Here is a 23658-nt window from a genome sequence, read left to right on the forward strand (position 1 = left end):
AAGAAGGCTTCTAGTTTCTGTTCAGCTCTGAAACAGATCTAGTGTAATGTAGATAAGCACTGAGCATTCTAATATGTAAACTCATGTACCAGGAAATCATAATTGCTGCAGACACATTCAGAGACCTTACCTTATAGACTTGCCCATATGTTCCATTGCCAACAAGTTCCACCAGTTCAAAGATACCTGCAGGATCCTAAAAGGAAAAAAACCAGAAAATTTTTTAAAAATGTAATGAACATTTGCAAGTTTACGCAAAAGAAACATTTGGTTGGAATGAAGTCCATATTTCACTGACAGCTGTTTAAGAGTGCCTTTAATCTGCCCATGTATTAAGGTCTGATCCAGTGAACGATTACCAGATAGCACAATGCTTACTTACCAGTTAGCAGAACTACTAATGGTTATAGGCACCATGCCTTGTACTCAGAGACGGCTCTAGGCATGAGCACTCCAAGCATGTGCTTGGGGAGGCACTTTCCAAGGGGCGGCACTTCGGCTCCTTTTTTATTTTTATTTTTTTTGCTTGGGGCGCAAAAAGCCGGGAGCCAGCCCTGAGCGGAGGTGAGCTGCAGCGGTGGGGGGCACGGGGAGGGCCACAGGAAGTAACCCTGGGGGGGGCAGGGGCAGAGGAACCGCCCCCCACCGCCGCAGCTCACCTCCGCTCCGCCTGCTCCCCAGCACGTCGCCGCCGCTCCGCTTTTCCCCCCTCCCTCCCAGGCTTGCCGCGCGAATCAGCTGTTTTGCGGCAAGCATGGGAGAGAGGGGGGAGAAGCAGAGGGGCGGCGGCGCGCTCAGGGGAGCAGGCAGAGAGGAGGTGAGCTGCGGTGGTGGGGGGCACGGGAGGGCCGCAGGAAGTAACCTGGGGGGGGGGGGCAGAGGAACCGCTCCCCCCCAGTTCACCTCCGCCTCCTCCTCCTCCGAGCGTGCCGCCACTCCGCTTCTCCTCCCTCCCAGGCAAGCCATCCACTTCTACTCCTCCCTCCCAGGCAAGCCTGGGAGGGAGGAGTAGAAGGGGAAATGCGGCGCGCCCGGGGGAGGAGGCGGGGCCGGGGATTTGGGGAAGGGGTTGGAATGGGGCGGGGAAGAGGTGGAGTTGGGGCAGGGCCGGGGAAAATTTTTTTGCTTGGGGCGGCAAAAAACCTGGAGCCGGTCCTGCTTGTACTAAGCATTTGCAAGATCTGGCCCTTAGAAATAGTTGTCAAGATGGTGCTCGAGTACAAGTGCTGTTCATTTACTGCTCACTGCAGACTCCATGCTGTATTTTTATGGTCACTTATGTATGCACAGAAACTTGAACACACCGTATGCGTTCTACAGATAATCAAATCACCACTTATTCTATGGTCAGTTAAAATAAATACATCTTCAGTTAAACAAGAAAAGAGACTCTTCCTGATTAGAGAGAGTTTTGTAAAGCATGTTGGGTTCTCATAGAGACGGGTTCATTCACGCATTTTATCTGGTTTTGATCCACATGGGTTCATGTCCCCTCACTGCTCCCACCCTGAATGTAAAATTTAGGGTTCAAATTAACTCAAAAATCTCTACACCAAATTCTGTTGGAGCCACCAAGTTTCTCCTAGCTCCAGATCCTAACTGCTTCAAAATCGTGTAAGCTTTGCAAACTAAAAGGTTTGTAAACCCCTAGCCAATATTTCTACCAACCTGGTCTGGGGTTTGATTCTGTAATAAAACATGAAGTCAGGCTAGTTTTGAATGGTGTCTGTTTTCACAGAGAATTATTTTGCATAGTTCTATTCCTGAGGTCAGTAGCTAATGACTATCGAGAAGCTAGTGCATTAACAGCTAAACACTGACTCCTATAGTGGCAGTTGCCTCAGGCCCACAAAGAGCAAAATGTGGACTTTCCGACTATATTACTTTTATTTTAGCAGAATTAAAAAAGAGGAAAAGAGCCAATATCTCCATGAGAGAGACAGCAGGTCTGTCACGGTAGATCCTCCTTCTTGAATTCCCCCAGGGGCACAGATTGCTTACATCTGAAGGTGTGATGCACAGAAAACAGAATTACAGCCAAATGCAGCCCTACCCATCTTTTGCATAAGTCTCTTCCTCATGCCCCATCTTTTTGGCAAGTGCTGAGTCTAAAGAGCTAGTAATGGGTTAACAGGTTAGAATTATTCACTTTCCTTTTTGAGTCAAGGTCTCTAATACACAGAGCTGGCTGCAGAGGGAAACTGAGCAGGATTCTAATCAGTTTCCCTTTGTAACAGACTGAGCTTGATGAGGAAGGGAGGAAACAATAATGTTAATATCCCTTGGTTAACAGCTCACATATTAGAGTTGCAAGGCACTGCTGGCCCTGGCTTTATGGGCTCCCTATACATAGGTCTGCACAATTAACAGGACCCTCTTTTCAAGGAGCCCTGTATCACTCTTATACTCTGATCCAGGGCCAGCCAAAGGATCATTCCTGGCTGTGATCCCATCTGACCATAGTGCCTGCATGCCATGAGGGAGAAGTAATTCCTTAACTGCCCCCCTCCTTTCTCCATTTAGGAAGTTGTGCTCTGGCTCTACTCCTGGCTTCCTGATGCATATAGGTCACCAGAAGCTACCAAGCTTCAGAAAAGTGGGTGATTGCAACAGCTTGAGTGGAAAGTGCTTGAGATTACAAGTGCAATAGGAGTTAGGAGTGGAGCCTGACAAACCAAACAGCAGGGAACCAAGTGGGTCTTTGGTGATGTTCTTCACATAGGGCCTCACAACAGGGCCGCCCAGAGGATTCAGGGGGCCTGGGGCAAAGCAATTTCGGAGGCCCCTTCCATTAAAAAAAAGTTGCAATACTATAGAATACTTATATTCTCCTGGGGGCCCCTGTGGGGCCCGGGGCCTGGGGCAAATTGCCCCACTTGCCCCCCTCCCCCTCTGGGCAGCCCTGCCTCACAAACCCAGAGTGGGTCCTTCATACCTTAACTTCTGTACTAATTAAAATTATATATATAGGGAGAGGAGGGGTGTAGGTGGGTGGAGATTAGGTATTTTGGTTTTGGTGTTTTCAAAGAGTAGGATGAAATGAGGGTTACCTGATGGGAACTTCTTTTACACCAGTCAGAACATTAGCTTCTGGATTCTGTATAATTTGCTGGCTAGTACTCAAACAATTTGGCATGCTAGCAAGTTAAGAATTGCAACAATCAGTCTGGGAAGACAGAGGTATAGAAGAGAATCTCTGCGCCAGGAAGGAAAGTCCAAATTCTGGATACTTTCCTGGGGAGGCAGAAGAGCAATATTACCACGGTGGGCTTGAGACATATGGCCTGAATCAGAGATCTGCACACTACATGTCATAGCTAAAAGAACTTTTTAGGTATGCGGATCCGTACCCTTTGTGAGCAGGTGAGAGAAGAGGGGGGAAAACCCATTAATAATGCCCGGGGTAGCCTGCAAATGAATTGGAGTCAGAAAAACCTCCATTTTGTTATGCTAAATAATTCCTTTCTGCTGTTTCAATATTTTCAGGTCTACATCTTGCCTTTAGCTGTTGCTTAGCCATGATGGCAGATACCTGATAACCAGGGTTGGAATTCTTTAGATTCCAAGTGTTTGCATATACTGTATGGAAAAACCACAGTGCAAGACACACTGCTGTACCACAGACATTCCTACACTGAACATGATCAGTGGTATGCAAAGCATGTGCTCCTGTTGAGGAAGATCTAGTCATGCCACACCCCTGCACTGTAAGAGGTACAAGAGCAGGCTTATATTTCCCTCCACCAGGGCCTCAGGCACCAAACAGCACTGTCAGGGATATGCCTGGTTTGGAAGAAGCAAGCAAACAAGCAAAGAGGCTCCCAAAGGAGCTAGATCACAGAGGCTGGAGTGCTGCTGCAATGCAAAGAGTACAGGAGACTGAACTGAAAATAGCAATCTCTTGCAAAGGCTGCCACTCTGCACATCCCAAAGCTGACACAGCAGTGTTCTTTATATAAATGAAAACGGGACTCAGAGCCATTAGTGCACTAGGTTCTTATAAACAGAAGTAAAGGAACAGAAAAATAAATGGCAGCTGCTGTTTATTTTCAAGTTCTGCTTCCCAGGAGTTATTTTGCTCAGTGCTCTCGCTGAAACAACCTTGGAAGAGGTTTTTCCATGTGCTATGGGTAAATAATCATTGTGAAGTTAAAAAAAAAAAAAAAAACGCCTGTGCTTGCACTACTGTAAAATGTTCACAGAAGTTAGAGATGGAAAAGACCCAATGAGGCAACTAGTCAATTCCAGATCAAAGTTGGATTGTTCCCAACAATACATTTTGAGGGGCTTTGTCCAGTCCCCCCGCCCCACCCAAGGCCAAACTGAGGGCCATGTTAGCAACTTGCTAACAGCCTGAAGGCCATTTCTAATTTGCAAGGCTGCCAAGAATTGTGCAACTCCATGAGACTTTTGTGCAGATTAGTGAGCTAATTTTCACAGAAACTTCAGTTGAAAGTCAACGTGTCCTGTCCCAAGCGGTGGTGGAGTAGAATACGGAGCTGCACAAAACTTGATAGCTGTGGCTATAGCAGGTGGCAAGGGGTCAGTGGATGGCAGGGCACATGGGGTAGGTGGATGGGTAGCTTGTGAGAGGGCTGAGTGGGCATACAAGAAGCTAGAGGCTCAGCAGAGAGTGCCTATGGCCAATATTGAGCCCTGCTGCTGTGATGGAGCTGCCAGTTGCTCCTTCCCACTGGGATCCAGTGACTTATGCAGTGAGGGGAGGCTGAGTGGCTGCCTGGCTACCTGCAGAGCTAGCTCCATATTGGCCCCCAGTGAATAGGACAAGCATAGGGTTACCATTCGTCTGGATTCCCCCAGACATGTCCGGCTTTTTGAGCTAAAAATAGCGTCCGGGGGGAATTTGTAAATGTCCGGACATCCTCCCCCCCCCCATGCAGAGCGCAGCCGGCCGGATGGTGCCACTTACATGGGGCTCCGACAGCCAGAGAGAGCCCCTCCTCCGCTTTCCCTGCAGCAGAGATCACTCCCTCCCTCCCTCCCTGCATTCGCAGATCGCCTCCGGCAGTCTGGAGCTCCTCCCCCGCTCCTCCTCCCCTGCTGCCCAGCGTGCCGGGACGAGCGGCACGGTAAGGGGGCCAGGGGGTCGGAGAAGGGGCAGGGAGGTTCTCGAGGGGGCAGTCAAGAGACGGGGGGGGGGTCGGGAGTTCGGGGGGGGCTTTCTGGGAGGGGGTGGATAAGGTTTTGGGCAGTCAGGGTACAGGTAGGGGGTAGGGTCCTGGGGGGCAGTTTGGGTGGGGGGGTCTTAGGAGGGGGCAGTTAGGGGACAAGGAACAGGGAGGCTTAGGTAGGGGGTGGGGTTCTGGAGGGCAGTTAGGAGCAGGGGTCCCAGGAGGGGGCAGTCAGGGGACAAGGAGCGGGGGGGGGGGTTGGGAGTTCTGGGGGTGGGGCTGTCAGGGGTGGGGAGAGGGATCGGAGCAGTCAGGGGACAGGGAGCAGAGGGGTTTAGATGGGTCAGGAGTTCTGGGGGGAGGGCTGTCAGGGGGTGGGGAGTGGTTGGATGGGGTGTGGGAGTCCCAGGGGTCTGTCTGGGGGTGGGGGTGTGGATAAGGGTTGGGGTAGTCAGGGTACAGGTAGGGGGTAGGGTCCTAGGGGGCCAGTTAGAATGGGGGGAGGGTCTCAGGAGGGGGCAGTCAAGGGACAGGAGGCAGGGAGGCTTAGGTAGGGGGTGGAGTCCTGGGGGGGCAGTTAGGGGCAGGGGTCCCAGGAGGGGGCAGTCAGGGGACAAGGAGCGGGGGGAGGGTTGGGGGTTCTGAGGGGGGCGGGAAGTGGGAGGGAGTGGAAGGGGCAGGGCTAGGGCAGGACTGGGGCGGGGCTCCTCCCGTCCTCTTTTTTGCTTGCTGAAATATGGTAACCCTAGACAAGCAGCAGAAGCCTCGTCCCTGCAGCCCAGCTACAGGCATGAGATCTCAGCTGGGTTACAGACAGGCATTACCAGGCTGTCAGCTGTACAAATGTCTCACAAACTTCAGGACACTTGGCAGTCCTGAATGCAGAGTAGATTACAAACACTAGTTTTTCCATTAGCCTGTAGGAGTCACATGACCCACTGATCTAGGCAGCTTCCTGGTGATTGGAGCAAGATGGCACATGGGCTGCACCTCTGTACTAAAGATAAGGCACAGGCTTTACCATAGCGCTCCTGTGAGCCACATTTGGCCACCTTGGCTCTTACCTGTGCACCTATCAGGCCAAAAGCTATTTTTGTCTCCTGGTTCTTACATCCTCAATTGACTTGGCATCACTCTACACTGTTGGCCCAGAGTTACAATTTCAGTGTAGCCATGGCAACATGACTGGAATGTTAGTGATTCACAAAATTAAAACAGAGCCTGGTCTCTATTCAGGCTAGGGTTATGCCATTCCTTGACCCCGCTCTTCCCAATGCAGCCTGCAATTGGCAGGAATAATGATTTTTCCGAGTTGCATTTTGAAGAGATTTTTCATTATGTGTATGTGGAGAAGTAATATTTTGTTAGCCTGCCTTACAATAAGATATACACCAGGGAAGGGAGGGGAGAAAGGAAATCTCTTTCCGTCCACAGAGCCTCTAAATCATCTCTTATGCAGTGAAGCGCTTTTGCATCTTAATAGCTGATGTGGGATACTCTGCCTCTCTGATATCAGACAGAGCATGGTTACCATTTCTTTCCTAGGGCTGCAATGCAAATTGGTCATCACTGCCAGTCTTGACTGATATGGTAGAGATAATGCAGGAGTGTAGTAGAGAGCAACAGCAGCTCGGGAAAGTGGAACCGATATTAAGGAATCAAATATGGATGAATTAAAACAGAGGCCTTTAAATTATTCGGGGGAGGGGGGGGGATAAAAAAAAAGGACTGGGAGACAAGTCCAGGATAAGCAGTTCTCAATCTCAGACCAAACAGTGTTTCACAGATAATGGAACTTGCACTCTCTGCTGCTTACAATGATGTACTAGATTTCATTTGGCAATCATTGATTTTCCCCTCCCCACCAAAAAAGCTCATTACAGGCAAGTGCTCTAAGGTTCACTTTGACCCCCTTGCTAATACCTATCTGCCCCGCCTCGCCCCCCTCCCCCACCCCTCCAGCCCTCCTTTACCAAATGGCCTTGAGACTGAAATAACAATGGCGATGACAGAAATTACACAATCAACATCTGCTGAGTCCTTGCAATTGTTCCTTTGACAGTGTATATTTCTGCCTGTTGGAGCTTTCACGGTCAGGAAAAGCTATTGTTAAGGCTGCAACTCAGCGGTGACGACAACCTCCCATTTTCACATGCTTCAAACTCTCAAAAAGTTCTTTAACTAAAACTTCCAGGCTTGTCTTCAGCACATGCATGCGCACACACAATGCTAAAGTAAAATCAAATCAAGTTAGGCAAAGTTGGAGAAAATTCAATCTTTCCAATTTTACAAAAAATAGACTTTTTGTGCACAAGTAACAGACTCCACATTTCACTTTGGAAAAAAAAGTAATTTGTATTATTGTAGCAGCAAAGGGTGTGTTGTGCTCAACTGTGTACAAACACATTGAGACAGTCCCTTCCCCAAAGAACTTACTGTCTACATAGACAAAAGATGGGAGGGAAAACTGAGACAAAGGGTTTGTCTACACTGGAAACTTCAAAGCGCTGCTGTGGGAATGCTCCCGCGGCAGTGCTTTGAAGTGCGAGTGTGGTTGTGTGCGAGCGCTGGGAGAGAGCTCTCCTAGCGCTCCTGGTAATCCACCTCCACGAGGGGATTAGCTCCCAGCGCTCGGAGCCTGTCTACACTAGCGCTTTAAAGCACTCAGACTTGCTGCACTCAGGGGGGTGATCCAGCAAGTTAGAGTGCTATAAAATGTAAGTGTAGACAAGCCCTAAGAGAGGTGAAGTTACTTGTCCAAGGTCACACAACAGGTCACTGGCACAACTGAGAATAGATCTCAGGGCTCACAGTTCCTATACATACCAATGTTCTATGCACAGGGACTAGACCATACTGCCTCTCACGTAAGATAGACATAATTATAATATGCACATAAATGATACAAGATTTGTTACATTGTTACTTTGTTTGCTTACACTGTGTAAGGCACAGTTCCAAAATAGGCTGAATTAACCTAAGGTTTTGCATTTAAACATATGCTTTAAGCCAGAGGTGGGCAAACTACGGCCCTTCAAATGTTTTAATCCGGCCCTTGAGCTCCAGCCGGGGAGCAGAGTTGGAGGCTTGCCCCGCTCTGTGCATGCCGGGGCTCTGCGCGGCTCCTGGAAGCAGCAGCATGTCCCCCCTCCGTCTCCTACGTGTAGGGGCAGCGAGGGGCTCCGCACACTACCCCCCCCCAGCTCCCATTGGCTGGCAACAGTGGCCAATGGGAGCTGCAGGGGTGGCGCCTGCAGACGGGGCAGCACACAGAGCCTCCTGGCTGTGCCTCTGTGTAGGAGCCGGAGGGGGAGACATGATGCTGCTTCTGAGAGCTGTTTGAGGTAAATGCTACCCAGAGCCTGCACCCCTGATCCCCCTCCTACGCCCCAACCCCCTGCCCCAGACCTGATCCCCTTCCTGCCCTCCGAACCCCTTGGTCCCAGCTCGGAGCACCTTCCTGCACCCCCAACCCCAGCCTCACCCCAGAACCCACACCCCCAGCCGAAGCCCTCACCGCCTCCCGCACGCCAACCCCCAATTTCATGAGCATTCATGGCCCACCATACAATTTCCATATGCAGATGTGGCCCTTGGGCCAAAAAGTTTGCCCACCCCTGCTTTAAGTATTAACCAGTCCACTCCTCCTAATGACTTTGCAGTTAACTCTGTCATATACTGCAAGGGTCCAGACCTGCAGAATTACAGGAGTAATGTTACCTGAATAAACATTTCATTGACCTCAGCAGGACAACTCATATACAAGCGTTTTCAGAATGGAGTCGTTAACTAGGACAGCACTGCCACGAGAGAGGCTCATTGAAGATGTTATTCTGGATTTATGCCAACAAGAGCAAAATTTGGTCCAGAGATCTCTAGCAAAATGTTTAAAAGGCATGAAGATCTACCAGCCAGTTACTTACAAGAAATTAAATACCATAAGTAATGGTATGTGCCTGTACCCAGCTCTCCAAACTCAGGTAGAGCGAGGAGCCAATTCCATACCCCTACAGCACAGTGTTCTTCCACCTTTCCATGTTCTCTGTATATATATATATATATATATATATATATATATATATATATATATATATATATATATATATATATATATAATGTTCCATTCTATGCATCCGAAGAAGTGGGCTGTAGCCCACGAAAGCTTATGCTCAATTAAATTTGTTAGTCTCTAAGGTGCCACAAGTACTCCTGTTCTTTTTGTGGATACAGACTAACACGGCTGCTACTCTGAAACCTTCCTTTCATGGTTTACTGAGCCTCCATAGCTTTTAGACTCGGGTTGTGAACAATGCGTTACTCTAGGGCTAAGACAGACACATTCTGGAACTAAGGAAACTCCTATTATGCTTTTGACATAGGGCCTGATCTTGATCCCTTTAAAGTCAATGGCAAAAAACTCAGACTTCATGAGAACTGGCACAGGAACACCAGAAAGTGGGGTGGGAGGGGGAGAGAGAAACTTAGCAAAAAAAGTTGCCATTTAGCAAAAAGTAAAAGTACTTTTAAAACTATTGTATAATTAAAAATTTCAGAACTTCTGTGTGTAAACGATAAAGCAGAGTATCCCAACTTTAGGGACAAAAACAAACAAGTTCTTCAAAAGGAGAAAACTAATCAGTAAGACACTAGCAGAAGAAGAATTCGCAGCAGGAAGAGTTTTGCAGTTAAAGTAGTTTAGCTCTGTGTAATCCAGACCCCAGCAGAATTAAAGGGGGGAAAAAATACACACACACACACACACACACACACACACACACACACACACACCACCTGTGACTGTACTGCAAGATTTCAATATCTAAAAGACACGACGGAACCAACTGTTAACCAATTTGTTATTTAAATTATAACTCAAGGGTGCTTCCTGTTTACAAGGTAATAAGCATATCTTGGGCTAAGTAAACTCAGAGCTGAAGGCTGCAGGTGTTTATCAGTGCTGGATATGGTTATTACTGAATTAGCAAAGAGTACCTTGAAGTCATTATTATACTGGAACATGTTCTGCATCCTTTAAACCCCAGTGCTCAGTTAGCTACCGCCCTCAGAACTCCCTATACAGATGTCTGCAACAAACAGGACTGCATCTAATGCTGTCCCTTGCCCATCTTAGCACCCCACTCTATATCCCAACCTCTTCCATGTTCCTTAAGGAGGATCACCTTCTCCCCATATCCCCCCCTAGGAATGACTCCTTTAAACCATATTAGAAGGCACTAGGTGGGAATGAGTGGAGAGTGTGAGAGACACCAATTCAGTCATTATTGCAGTGGCTGTATAGATGGGGAAGTAATAAATCAGAATGAAGGGATTTGCATAATCACTATACAGTTATCCCTCCACTCTGAATGGGCTAATAATGGCCCCCAGCTGAAGTATGGAGATAACTACAGTCATTATGCACATTTTATACTCCTTCAGCCAATCAAAGCAAGGAACTGCATAATTGTGAAATAAGTGAACAGTTATGGGTCAGTAACTGACTAGCACCCCATGCAGATTGGCTGAGGCAATTCCATTGCAATAGAATCTGCACTCACCTTCACTAAGGATAATGACAGCCTGTGTTACTAACAGTTCAAAATACCATGATTTGATGCACCTTGGTCTACAATATGTGCTCCCTTTAAATGGATAGGAAATGTTTTCATAAACTAAGCATCATCAACCAAAAAAAGAACAGGAGTACTTGTGGCACCTTAGAGGCTAACAAATTTATTTCAGCATAAGCTTTCGTGGGCTACAGCTCACTTCTTCAGATGCATAGAGTGAAACACACAGACCAGTTTGCAGTCTGCGTTGCCTTAATTATGTTGTATTTTGATTTCCCAGCCTTTCCACACTGATCAGTTTTAATACTTGTCCCCATCACACTTTAATCGCTAGAGACCTGATCTTGCAGCCCCTTTATAAATAGCCCTGGTGCAATCCAGGAGAGAGATTATATGATGAAGAACTGCAGGATTGGGTCCTAAATTTGTTACATTCCCTCCAAAATTGTTTTTCTGAAGCCAAATAGATATGTTTGAGGCATTCCTCATGGTGGTGAATTAAGATAGCTTGGGCTGACTGGTACCAAGCATTGATGTCTCCCAGACATCTCATGGGCAACAGAATCCACACCTGCCTGACATTCTAAGAAGTCATCTGCTGTTGCCTCTACTTAGGCATTAACCCATTCACCTTGCTTAACTGTGGCTTTTCCCAGCGTGCACAAATATAAACATAATGGGAACATGAGGAAGTCATGAGAGTTAACACAACAAGCTCCAAAGCGTCTCAGTATAGCTGCCCATAATGGTATGTGACTTAAGGAAAAAGTGGAGGATTTTCAAACGCACTGCAAAATGGGTTAGTACGTGGACAGCTGCCATGGTCTCCAAGGTATTGCTGGCTAACATCCCTTTGAGTAATTTCATTATAATATGGGAAATAGCGTTGGATAAGACAGAAGGGGTTTTCTAGAACAGGGGCAGAGATCAGCAAGGAAACCAATAAGAAAACCAGCCAATGTTTTGCTACAAGCAGAGATCCTGGATTCTTTTCTAGCTTTAACTCCTCTCACCCCTCCTCAGTAGGACTTCCTGAACAGAAACCCTTCCATTTTTCAGTTTTTTGCTTTGGTTATAAGCTGAATAATGAAGCAGAACCACATTGGACCACTGGGTCCTATTCACAGAGATTGCTCAATCTTATTTCCCCTTCAGTAGCTGAGTATTTTTTTCGTTTGCCCACCCACCCAGAGACTTGTACCAGTAATTATCAATCCATATACTACTGTACCTCGTGATTACTCAAGCAATACAAAATGCTTTATTTGAAATAGTAATAAGGAATTCATGATTTTGTGTGTGTGTGTGTGTGTGTGTGTGTGTGTGTGTGTGTGTAAGTAGTTCTCTTTCCTGGCTCCAGATCCAAAATGAAAACATTCGTCCTGAAATAGCACCTTAAATAGTGTTTCAAGACCACTGACAAAGCTAGATTACTATTCACACCTCGGCTTGCTATACACTCACTGTGCAGACAAGCACTAAGAGAAAAAAAAATTCTGTCACAGCTGTCAGACGTGTAAACGGATGTCTCTGTCTGTTTTCAATCATTCCGCTTCAGCATGTCAGGAAGAGCCATCTTCTGCTTTGTCCACTCCGTCTTCCTAAGACATGTGTTGATGGTCTCTACCTCAGCCCTCCCCTAACTTCAGCTGGAGTGGAGATCCTATGTAAAATAATGCTGTAGCCTTCCTTCCTTTCCAAGTTGTCCAGATCCGCTGGTTGTTAGGAACAGCAGAGCTAATCAGAGTGAATACAGATGTTTGAATTACTTTTCCAGTGAAAACCTATTGGAAGAGAGAAGATGGAAGATTTCCTTCATCTGTCACTTGTCCAGTGCTGGACACAAGCTCAGCATTGTAAATAATATGTTCACATCTGGACTGGAAGCAAAATAACTATTCGGGAGCAGGAATAGCGGAGGCCAAATTCTGGCTGCCCAGCATGCACAGGTGTAGAGCAGAATTTCTTCTAGCAACATAGGAAGGTCAGGAAAGTTTCTGACCCAGTTTCTGCTTCCTATTAAAACCAATATAAAGGCCACGGTCTGCAGGCCCTCCATTAGGAGGCGGCATGGGAACATTAAACCATTTATATGCATGGGACTGGAATCAAACATTGAAGTTATAAAACCAAAATCCTGCATACACTGCTGTAGACAGACCACAGCCTGAGCTATCCCAGTTATACCAGCTGAGAATTTGGCCCAATATGTCTGCACTGAAAATCATAAAGTGCTTCTGTGGGTAAAGTCCTCTACACAAAATATAGATGGCTAGAAAACCATTTAAAATGGTAACTATTTTTTTTTTAAATGACCATCTTATGCCACAATGGGGACAAAATTGTGGTAGCAGAGACAAGTAGGCAGTGGTAGAGGGGGTTGTTTCTTCTCAATGCTTTTATGGAGTAAAGGCCAATCTTAAATATCGGTAGCACAAGGTCTACAACAAAGTGGTGATGCTTGCTAGAGATTTCATATCTGATTCTAATCTCAATCATACTAGTTTAACTCCAGATGAACTTCATTGGAGTGTGTAACCAAGATGAAAATCCAGCCCTGGTGTCCTGGTAGATAACATTAGTGCTAATTGTAAATCCTAACGGACATATTTAGCATAATCTTAGAGGATTAGTTTCTTCAAGTTCTTCATTTTAGTTTTGACCAGTTCTTTAAAAAGAAATCAGAACATTCTCTTTCATTCCACCCGCTTCCCCTGATAGATCAGAGAAATCTCTTTGAGTATCTGCTAGGTATGGTACCTGTGAATAGTCTCATCATTCAATATCCCTTTCCTCCAGTTCATGGAAAAGTCTGCATCCAGAATATCAGAATTTCTGTATGGGATTCCATCTTCTCATGAAGAAACAAGGTGTCAGCAAAAACCAGATTGTGAAGAGATCTTTTGATGTTTTCAGTGCAGTATTCTAAATGAATGTGGCCTCATTCAGCCAGCAACTTAAGCACATGCCTGGCTTTAGACATGAGAGTAGTCCCCTAGAAACCACATACTTCAGGACATGGCTGAATTGAAGCCTCATGTCTATAAAGAGCAGGAGAGACAATTACAAATTCTATCTATGGTCCCAAAAAGATCTAAACAAACCAACAGTAGTATTGTACCATGCTGACTGATGTCGGGCTCATATTAAGAGAACAGAAGCTGGAAGCTTTCTTCACTAAGACAACATTATTTACAGTCTCATACTGATAAGATATTCATAGAAGTTTAGATCTTGTCCCTCTGAGAAATAACGGTTTCACATTAGCCAACAAACACTTGCACCAACTTGAAATTGCTACCTACTGGTATATTCAGTCCAACATTTGAGGCTTCCAAAAGGAAATGGATTAATTCATTACACAAACAGCTTCTAAACCGTACTTCTCAAAACAGGAAGTTTCCAATAAGTACATTTTAAAGCTGAGTAAGGCCAAGATCCCACTTCAATGGAGCATCATTTCAGTATATGCAGTCAGCGATTCAGACTGCCAAACACATTAGGCTTGTGGCTGCCTATAGACATGGTAGCTTGAAAACTCGTTCATATCTTTACAAATCATTGCATCAGCTCTGAAGCCTTTGGTACCAGAGCGCTAAGGCCCCCTGTCTAGGATTTTCCCACTGAATGCTTTCCGTGTCTTTTCGTGCTCCACTGCTCCCTTCTCTTTTGTTAGTTATGGACAGATTGATGGACATTGGAATGACTGACAATGGGAGATTTCTTACCTTTAAATTGATGTGTTTAGGAGCTAAAGAGAAAGCCAGGCTAAAGTGGTCTGCTATTAAATGCAGGGTTTCTTTTGTGTCTCCGTCTGTTCTCCGCTATTGCTGAGTAAGATCTGGCACTGACCATGGAAAGGGGACGGGTTCTAAATACAGATCTGCGATTGGCACTAAGTGTTCTGACCATCCAGCCTCAGGGATGTGCATCAAAAACTCAGGGTCACTGAATCGGTGGCAATTTTGCCCTGGACTTCAATATGAGTGGGAGCAGGCTTTGGGCCATATTTGCTTATACCAGTTCAACATCCTGGAGGTCAATGGAGTTACACCAGCATGGAACAATCAGGTCTCCTTTACTAAGGAGTGTGCAAGAAAGAGATTGTGTGAGAGAGAGCAGCACATTTAAGCCCTACATTTAAGAACTTGTACTCAAAAATGCATTTGGTGTTTACTACCCAAATACACTGTAACATCTGTCACTGACTGACTGGAGACCCCACATGTCAGAAGTGTGAGTGTGGTAGGAATTCATGCAGTTACTGACAAGACCCTCTTGGACACCTAGGTACTTACAATAACAATCATGCTTTGCACTTCTATAGAACTTTTCACCCTAGCACCTAGAGAGCGTGAAACAATACACTCACACCTCAGAACTCCACTGGGATGTACTTAGGGTGACCAGATGTCCCGATTTTATAGGGACAGTCCCGATTTTTGGGTCTTTTTCTTATATAGGATCCTATTACCCCCCACCCCCGTCCCGATTTTTCACACTTGCTGTCTGGTCACCCTAGATGTACTATAGCTAAGTACTCTAGCCACTTGAAAAACCTGTAAGACGCCTGATGTAGGCCAAAATTTTCAAGTTTGGGCACTGGAAGTGAGGCTTCAAAGTCAATATTTAATCAGGTGTTGCCTTACTGAAGTCTATGGGATGACAGATGTACAGCACCCATGAAAGTTAGGTTTCAGAGTGGAAGTTAAGTCACTTATTTCAGTGCCTGTCACAGGATGGCTGGCCCCTTTAAATGAAGCAGGTCCATTTTTCTCCTTAAAAATGGATACATTCTAATTTAAATTATTTGCCATTACGTTGACAAATCCTTGTATTGTGCTGAGGAGTTAGAGGAAAATGGGTGAATTTTTTTTGTTTTGTTTTAAAAATCTGATCACCCATCACTGATTCAGATGGGTTTGTTACACTAGCCCAGTTTTCACAGCTCTGATATTTTACTATTAGCACTTTTCAAATAGTTCTCCCCCAGCCTGTCACCTTTCATCAACTCCTCACAACAGGCACCATAACAGCTGGTTACTAGGAAGGGATCAGATAACCCTAGTAGCAATAGCTCCAAAAAAGGACAATACGGAGAGCAGGTTACATTGAATTATTTAGTGTTCCACTAGTTGAGGAACTGCATAAAATGCAGTGGACAGACCAGGAAACTACCCAGCTATATTGAATAAGCTATCTTAGAAATAATGATTAGGAACAAATCCTGACTATCAGGATCCTGACAAAGAGCAAAGTTATACAGTTAAACTTGGGTTTTATAAAAGTGCCAGTTTGTATTCTCACACCCACAGATTCCTCTCATAATGGAATTCACACCAAACCCACCAATAAGCAGTCTTTCCCACAGGCCACCTTAAATAATGGGAAGTTCCTTGGTCTTCATCTTAACAGACTGTCACGTATATATGACGGAGTATAAACCAAAAGTCAGCTTCTCAGAGGCTGCACATTGGGGAAGCTGCATTGAAGTCAGCTGAGAATGTGACTCAAGATGTTGATTTGCAATAAATTTCTGCTAGTTCACAAAGTATTTTCCCATAGCAAATGTCTGGACTCCTTTGTGGCTGGAGTTGTGTTACACTGATAATCTAATTCAGGATGTTGGGTCTCATACCAGTTACATTAACAGAAGTTATTAGGGCTCCACTTCTCGTTTTGTTTGCTTTGTAGGAATAAAAGGATAAATCAATTGTATGATCAAATCCAATATCCTGCAAATATCAGATGCTTCATAGGAAAGGGAAACTTCTTATGATGCACCTAGCCAATTGCATGGTGCTACAGAAGTGGCATAGGGGTAGGAGAGCATCCTCCTTGTCCCTACAGTCAGAAGACTGTGCCCTGAAGCATGAGATTTGTTGACCCTTCTCTAAGCATAGAACACTGCAAATATGGTCATTGATCATTATTATTTTATTATAGGTGGAGCTGGTAGCACTGCCTGTAGTTAAGGTTGCTTGACATTTTCCATTATAAGTCTAATTTTTCCACTTACTTCACCAAAGTTTACCAATTGTGTTGAAACATTTTCCCTCCCAGGTTTCTCCCTTAGGCTGATTTTTGGGGGGAGTTGTGGGAGGTAAAGTTTTAGCTAAAAGGGTTCAGCTATTTCCCAAGGACAATACTAGAGGAAAAGGTTGGTTTGCCTACATTACCAAAAAACTGCTTACAACTCTTTCATTGAGAAGTTCTTGCGCTCCCAGGTTTTGGAGCAGCGACTTGAAATTTGTTAAAAGGGTTGCCCTGGTGTCGAGGATGTGCCTTTTGCTATGCCCATGAAAATTCACCTCTCTTTGGCCAAGTTACAAGCCTCCCAAAAATTGCAGTTCACCTGTTCTCAGAGACTAACAACCGTTTGGCAGCTAAAGTTTCTGAAGAGTCTGCTTGCAGTGAGCATGCTTCCTCACCACACAGTTCCTATATGCCAACTAGACTGGGCATCACCATCCCCACAGTGCAACGAAACATGCTCCTTCCATGGCTGCAGGGCTGAGGAAGACTTTTCCTGCACTTGCTCTTCCTAGCTACTGCATCAGTTGAGAAACATTCTGCAGAGGATAAAGTTGTGTCAGCATACAGAACATTAGATGTGATTATATTATACCCTGCAAAGTCTGGGGAGGGAGAAAAAAGTGGCGCATATAAACCTATGAAAAGTCTGGGGGAGCAACTCTCCTCCCTTCCCCATACCAAATGAAGCCCCTGGGGCACCAGACACAGGGACTGAGAGAAGGGAGACTCTCTCTCATTCATACCCTTGCTGGTGCCCAGGCAGCACGGAAGAGAAGAAAGCAGCAGCCCAATTCGAATGCAGCAGTAAGGAAGAGGAGGGAGAGTAAGAGCAGTGAGAAAAAAGGGCGAGTAGCCAGACAGCCAAAGTACTAAGTACTCCTGGGGGGGGGGGGGGGGGGTGAGGGGGAGGCTGCATACAAAAGTCAGGCCCTAGATGTTATGTGACCAGGATGTGGGCATGCCTAGTGCTGGAGAAAGAGTCAGGCCCAATGGCCAGAACAGGCATCATGCCTAGCGGTTAGAACAGGAGTCTGTAGCCAGGAATCTGAGCCAGAGGCCAAATGCCAGAGCCAAGAGTCAGAGGTCAGGAATCAGAGCCAATGGTCATAAGAACATAAGAAAGGCCGTACCGGGTCAGACCAAAGGTCCATCTAGCCCAGTATCCTGTCTACCGACAGTGGCCAATGCCAGGTGCCCCAGAGGGAGTGAACCTAACAGGCAATGATCAAGTGATCTCTCTCCTGCCATCCATCTCCACCCTCTGACAGACAGAGGCTAGGGACACCATTCCTTACCCGTCCTGGCTAATAGCCATTAATGGACTTAACCACCATGAATTTATCCAGCTCTCTTTTAAACTCTGTTATAGTCCTAGCCTTCACAACCTCCTCAGGTAAGGAGTTCCACAAGTTGACTGTGCGCTGCATGAAGAAGAACTTCCTTTTATTTGTTTTAAACCTGCTGCCTATTAATTTCATTTGATGACCCCTAGTTCTTGTATTATGGGAATAAGTAAATAACTTTTCCTTATCCACTTTCTCCATATCACTCATGATTTTGTATACCTCTATCATATCCCCCCTTAGTCTCCTCTTTTCCAAGCTGAACTGGTCAGAACTGGGTTCCCTGGGATGGGGCGAGGCAAGGCAGGAGGAGAGCTGGGAACAAGGCAGGAGCTATCGCAGCTGCAGCCAGATGCTTTGAGCAGCCACTGAACTGCTGCAGGGCTTAAATGCCACTCTACTGACTCTTCCAACCAATCAGGTAGCCTAGTACAGGCCAATTGCATTCATTAAGTTGCCCAAAGACTAGCTCTGCTACAGGCCTTGCTTCCAGACACAAGGCATTTCAAAAGCACTGGACTCCCAAAATTAGTGGACATTTGATAGTTTTGGCCTTATTCTCTCTACATCTCAGCTACCCATCTGTGAAATGGGGATAGGAGACCACCTAGTTTCACAGATGTGTTGTAAAGATAAAATGTAGTAACGTTTGTGGTGTACACAGATACTGTGGCAAGACCACCAGAGAAACACCCAGGAGGAATTCGGTAGGTTGGTGGCCAATGCAGGGTTTGGATGGTGAACGAGGCTACCCTGAAAGAGGCAGGGGCCTGGGAAAAAAAGGTAGTTTATGATCACACAATTAAAGACTATATCATAATGCACACGCACAAGGGGCCAAATTAAAGTTGCACAAACAACCTTCATTCTGACATTTCCTATGACTTGAGTGCTTGGCTGTATGTTAGAAGAACATTAAAGATGCAGGAGTTTTTGGATGTAATTTAATATTTATATTACAGCACCACTCTTAGACCCCCTAATCAAGAGATAGTGGTCCCATCACTTTGGTATTGTAGAAGGGCATCCAGTCCTTGCTCATAAATTATCCCTGCCCATTAGAAAATCCAACTGCAGTATTTGACGTGATGGGCTCAGTTCAACTCCCCGGCAAATTGCCCTTGCAGCACCATGATACGTTACATGCTGGGGACTTGCTACCCTGAGGATCTCAGTAATTGTTGCAAACTCTAGGGTGAACTGGGCCCTGGGATGTATTAAGTGGGTTTGCTGGGCAATCGAGTATCCTGAAACAAAGAATTCCATTTATATTAGCCCACCGAAGTAGGCTGGAAAGATCAAAAATAAATATAAATGTAGAGCAAATCCTGCCTTACTGGAACAGCTTAGTGCTAGATACAAGATATAATGGCTTAGGGTGGAAAGCCATGCACTGCTTGTCTTTTGATAAGGAGCAGCACACTCCTCTGTCTAATGGGTGCTGCAGACACCGGGCCCCCTCACCACCAGACAGTGTCCTCGACAGGTAATGGCCAGTCCCCCTGTGGTGAACCCATGGGCATTGGCCATTCCCCATACCTAATGCCGTCATGAGCTCTAGCTTGGAAGCCTTCCAACTGGAGTGTAGGGAGATCTCAACACTCTCTTCCCCCAACTACAGCATCTGCACAGCACAGAAAAGGGTCTGTCCCAAGGTCACAAATGGCAAGATTAATTTTCTGGGTGCATGGTTGTAAAAGGGGGATGGGGAAAACATTTGGAAAGGCTTATAAATTAATTGCTGTTACTGTTATTTGATTTGCTAAACCCTCAGGGACTACATTTTCTTTTAGAAAGTTATCAATGTATCAGACTACTCAACATAAAATAAATGGATTTGAGTTATTTATTTCTGCTATATCTATTCCCATTTGGGTTTGGCACATCGCTACATTCTTTCCACTTGGTGGATAAGAAAATCATTTTTTCGGGAACTGCAGCTTTTACAAAGTACAACAGTTATGTGAATTTATAAACATGGTACTCGGTAAGGAGCACAAGCTATAAAAATACAGGTGCAACCCTAGAAATGGGTTTCATATTTCACAGATGACTGTGATCGTGTTTGACCTTTTGCTGAGCCCACCAGAGTGGGATAGGAAGAATAAATCATTACTTGTGATATCTGCACCCAGTGCATCTGAGACAGGTTTATTTTCCATTAGACAAAAACATTACTTCAAAATTAGTGGCCATTGTCTTCCATGAGAAGGCAGAGCACAGTATGTGAGCCAACAGTGTAGTACAATAGCATTGGTACTAGTTGCCCAAATGTTTGTCCAATACAGTTTCAGGTAAAGGATGAGGAACCTATGAACCAGAAGATGTTCTATAGCACTGGTTCCGCGGGCCAAAGGACATACTGGCTGCTGCTTCCAGCAGCTCCCATTGGCCTGGAGCAGCGAACCGCGGCCACGGGGAGCCACGATCAGCCGAACCTGCGGACGCGGCAGGTAAACAAACCGTCCCGGCCCGCCAGGGGCTTTCCCTGCACAAGCAGCAGAACAAGTTTGGGAACCACCATTCTATAGAGAAATTCTCCTCCTTACGGTTCACCCTCTTTGCTCATGTGACAATCTGATCACGTTTCTAGTGGAGCATGAAAGAGGATAGGCTGACTACAAAGCTCCAGAACTTCAAACAAAACCTGCACAACGCCTTCAAAAGACGAGCTTGGGAACTTAAAGTTGTCAATCTGCTAGACTCTATAAACCATGGACTAAACAGACACTGGTTTTATGGCTCATTACAATAATTTGTAACACATCCCACTGTCTGCTAACCCTTAATTTAAATGGTCTCCTGCAGAATGCTTAATCTATCCCAAATCTGTATTTAGCTCAGACACGCTGAAGAAGAGCTCTGTGTAGCTCAAAAGCTTGTCCCTTCTACCAACAGAAGTTGGTCCAATAAAAGCTATTACCTCACCCACTTTGTGTCTCAAATCATATTGTTAATATTTTGCACTTATAAAGTATCTGCCAAACATTTAAAAACGTTTTTCAAAGGTGGAAAAGTTTCAGCCCTGGCTTACAGATGGGGAAGATAAGATTCATAGATTCATAGATTCTAGGACTGGAAGGGACCTCGAGAGGTCATCGAGTCCAGTCCCCTGCCCGCATGGCAGGACCAAATACTGTCTAGACCATCCCTGATAGATAAATGTCTAACCTACTCTTAAATATCTCCAGAGATGGAGATTCCACAACCTCCCTAGGCAATTTATTCCAGTGTTTAACCACCCTGACAGTTAGGAACTTTTTCCTAATGTCCAACCTAGACCTCCCTTGCTGCAGTTTAAGCCCATTGCTTCTTGTTCTATCCTCAGAGGCTAAGGTGAACAAGTTTTCTCCCTCCTCCTTATGACACCCTTTTAGATACCTGAAAACTGCTATCATGTCCCCTCTCAGTCTTCTCTTTTCCAAACTAAACAAACCCAATTCTTTCAGCCTTCCTTCATAGGTCATGTTCTCAAGACCTTTAATCATTCTTGTTGCTCTTCTCTGGACCCTTTCCAATTTCTCCACATCTTTCTTGAAATGCGGTGCCCAGAACTGGACACAATACTCCAGCTGAGGCCTAACCAGAGCAGAGTAGAGCGGAAGAATGACTTCTCGTGTCTTGTTCACAACACACAAGATAGAGATGCAAGGTCCAAGGTCACACAAAACCTGTGTCTTTACTGGGGGAGGAGGGGTGTTTTTACCATGAAATAACTAACCTGCACTAGCTCTGCTGCTATAAAATTTACCATGAGATAAACAGGAGAGGTCAGCCCTGGTCAGAGGACATAGTGCTGAGCTTATCTACCTACCTGATGGTAAAAACTGTAGGTAGGTGCCTTGTTTCCACAAGGATTTTATAACAGGAGAACTAGTTGTGTCAGTTATTCTGTTTCTCATACAGACATAAAACCTTTTTTGTAGCGAAGGCATAGCCAGAGAGTTAGGAAGAGAAGTCAGGTCTCCTCAAACCAGATCCAGTGAAAAAAATCCAATGAAAAATGCATCAGTACCCACCCGACCACCACCTCCCAGGCCTGTGCTTCCAGCCAATCAGATATTAGAAATTAATCTTTGTTTCCACAAAGCATTAAATGTATTACACTTATAGCTACCAAGGAGGAAACATGTTGATTTCCAGGTCTATTCCTCCATTAATTTCTCCACCAGAATAATTATAATGCTGATAATTTCCCAAAAATTGTATTATCCAATTCAGTGCTTAAACAGTGTGAATATATATTTAAAAAGGATGGACTGGCTTAGAAGAAAAGATTAGCCTTAAAACAAAATAAAATAAAAAGCACAGCTCCACTGGAGCAAGACAGACCTTCAGGGCTGACTCAAGTGCAGCCTGAATCCCTCTGATCCCTTTGCAGCAGGATCATCTTCTAACATCAGTTCCCCCCTGTACAAGCAAAGGAGACTTTGCATTCCAATATTCCCTCTGGACAAATTCCAAGGATATCACTGTGGTGGGTGGGTTTCAAGGAGCCCACTGGATTGCCTCCAAAGAACCACTCATAGACAAAGTTGATGAATAGGCACTGGTGGGCTTACATGGATTTTGGCTTGGTACCCCATAGTTATGAAACTTGAAAGCGGTATGAGAACAGTTGGGACTACAAGTTGTCCCATCCGTTCTCCGCATCATCTGTTCGGAAGAGGGCATGCTCAGAGAGTCACCCTCTACAGAGGGTGAAAGAGTTGCCTGACAGACCCTGTAGTAGGAGGACTGAACACAAATGCACAGTTACCTTAAACTACCGTCTCATTGGCACTATTAAATTTAAAGTCCAAATCTTACAGTCAAGCCAAGTTCTATACTTGTAACCCACACTGAACCTTGGGAAACGAGGGGGAATATGCAAGGAGCTAGACCTCAGGCTGCCAATGGAAGTTCCACTGCATGAAAAACCATATTTAATTAAGGACCAATACATTAAAATTCTACATGCATAACATTTTACATCAATCACACACCTTTTCCTTAGGCTCTGTGAATAATTCATACCTGAGTCAGACCCATTCTGACTGTATCTTACTTTTTTTATACAATTATACAGGACAAGATTCTGCCACCCTTATGTTGTTTAACACCTTACTTCACAAGTATTCCTTCTGAAGTTAATAGGGCTCCTCACCAGAGTAACTTACTCGTCAGTAAAGGGTTTTGGAATCAAAGCCATAAGAGACATGGCTTCACAAAAATTAATTAATTTTTGTGATTAGATTTTGATTTTTCAAAGGTCAGACAAACTCTCCATAAATACATTTTAATGATCACTTATAACAGTATTGATACCCTTTAGAAAACCTAATGGGCTCAGTTCTCCATCCCTTAGCACTTTACACAGGACTAAATGATTATGCAAAGTGTGACCATTTTGATTTACTAGAGTTTTACACCTTCTTTGCAGAGGTGTTAATGATTATGCAAAGCACAAGGCAGTAAAGAACCAGGCTTAATCTCTTTAAAATATTAACAATGAGGAGAGTCTGACCTTAACTAGCACTAGATTCTCAGCTGGTGTAAACTGGCATAGTGCCACTGTACTCTAAGACCTATCTCAGA

The 23658-nt window shown here is 45.2% G+C and overlaps 1 protein-coding gene across 1 annotated transcript in view; it reads right to left on the reverse strand.

Annotated features, from left to right (window-relative positions):
* Positions 1-23658, reverse strand: part of TNIK (TRAF2 and NCK interacting kinase) — a 313805-nt gene that overhangs the window by 262181 nt on the left and 27966 nt on the right. Inside the window, exon 2 of the mRNA XM_065410355.1 lies at positions 131-196. Within this exon, the coding sequence (XP_065266427.1) occupies positions 131-196 (66 nt within the window). The remainder of the gene's footprint in view (positions 1-130; positions 197-23658) is intronic.

The sequence above is a fragment of the Emys orbicularis genome, chromosome 9 (assembly GCF_028017835.1).
Source record: "Emys orbicularis isolate rEmyOrb1 chromosome 9, rEmyOrb1.hap1, whole genome shotgun sequence".
Lineage (NCBI taxonomy): Eukaryota > Metazoa > Chordata > Testudines > Emydidae > Emys > Emys orbicularis.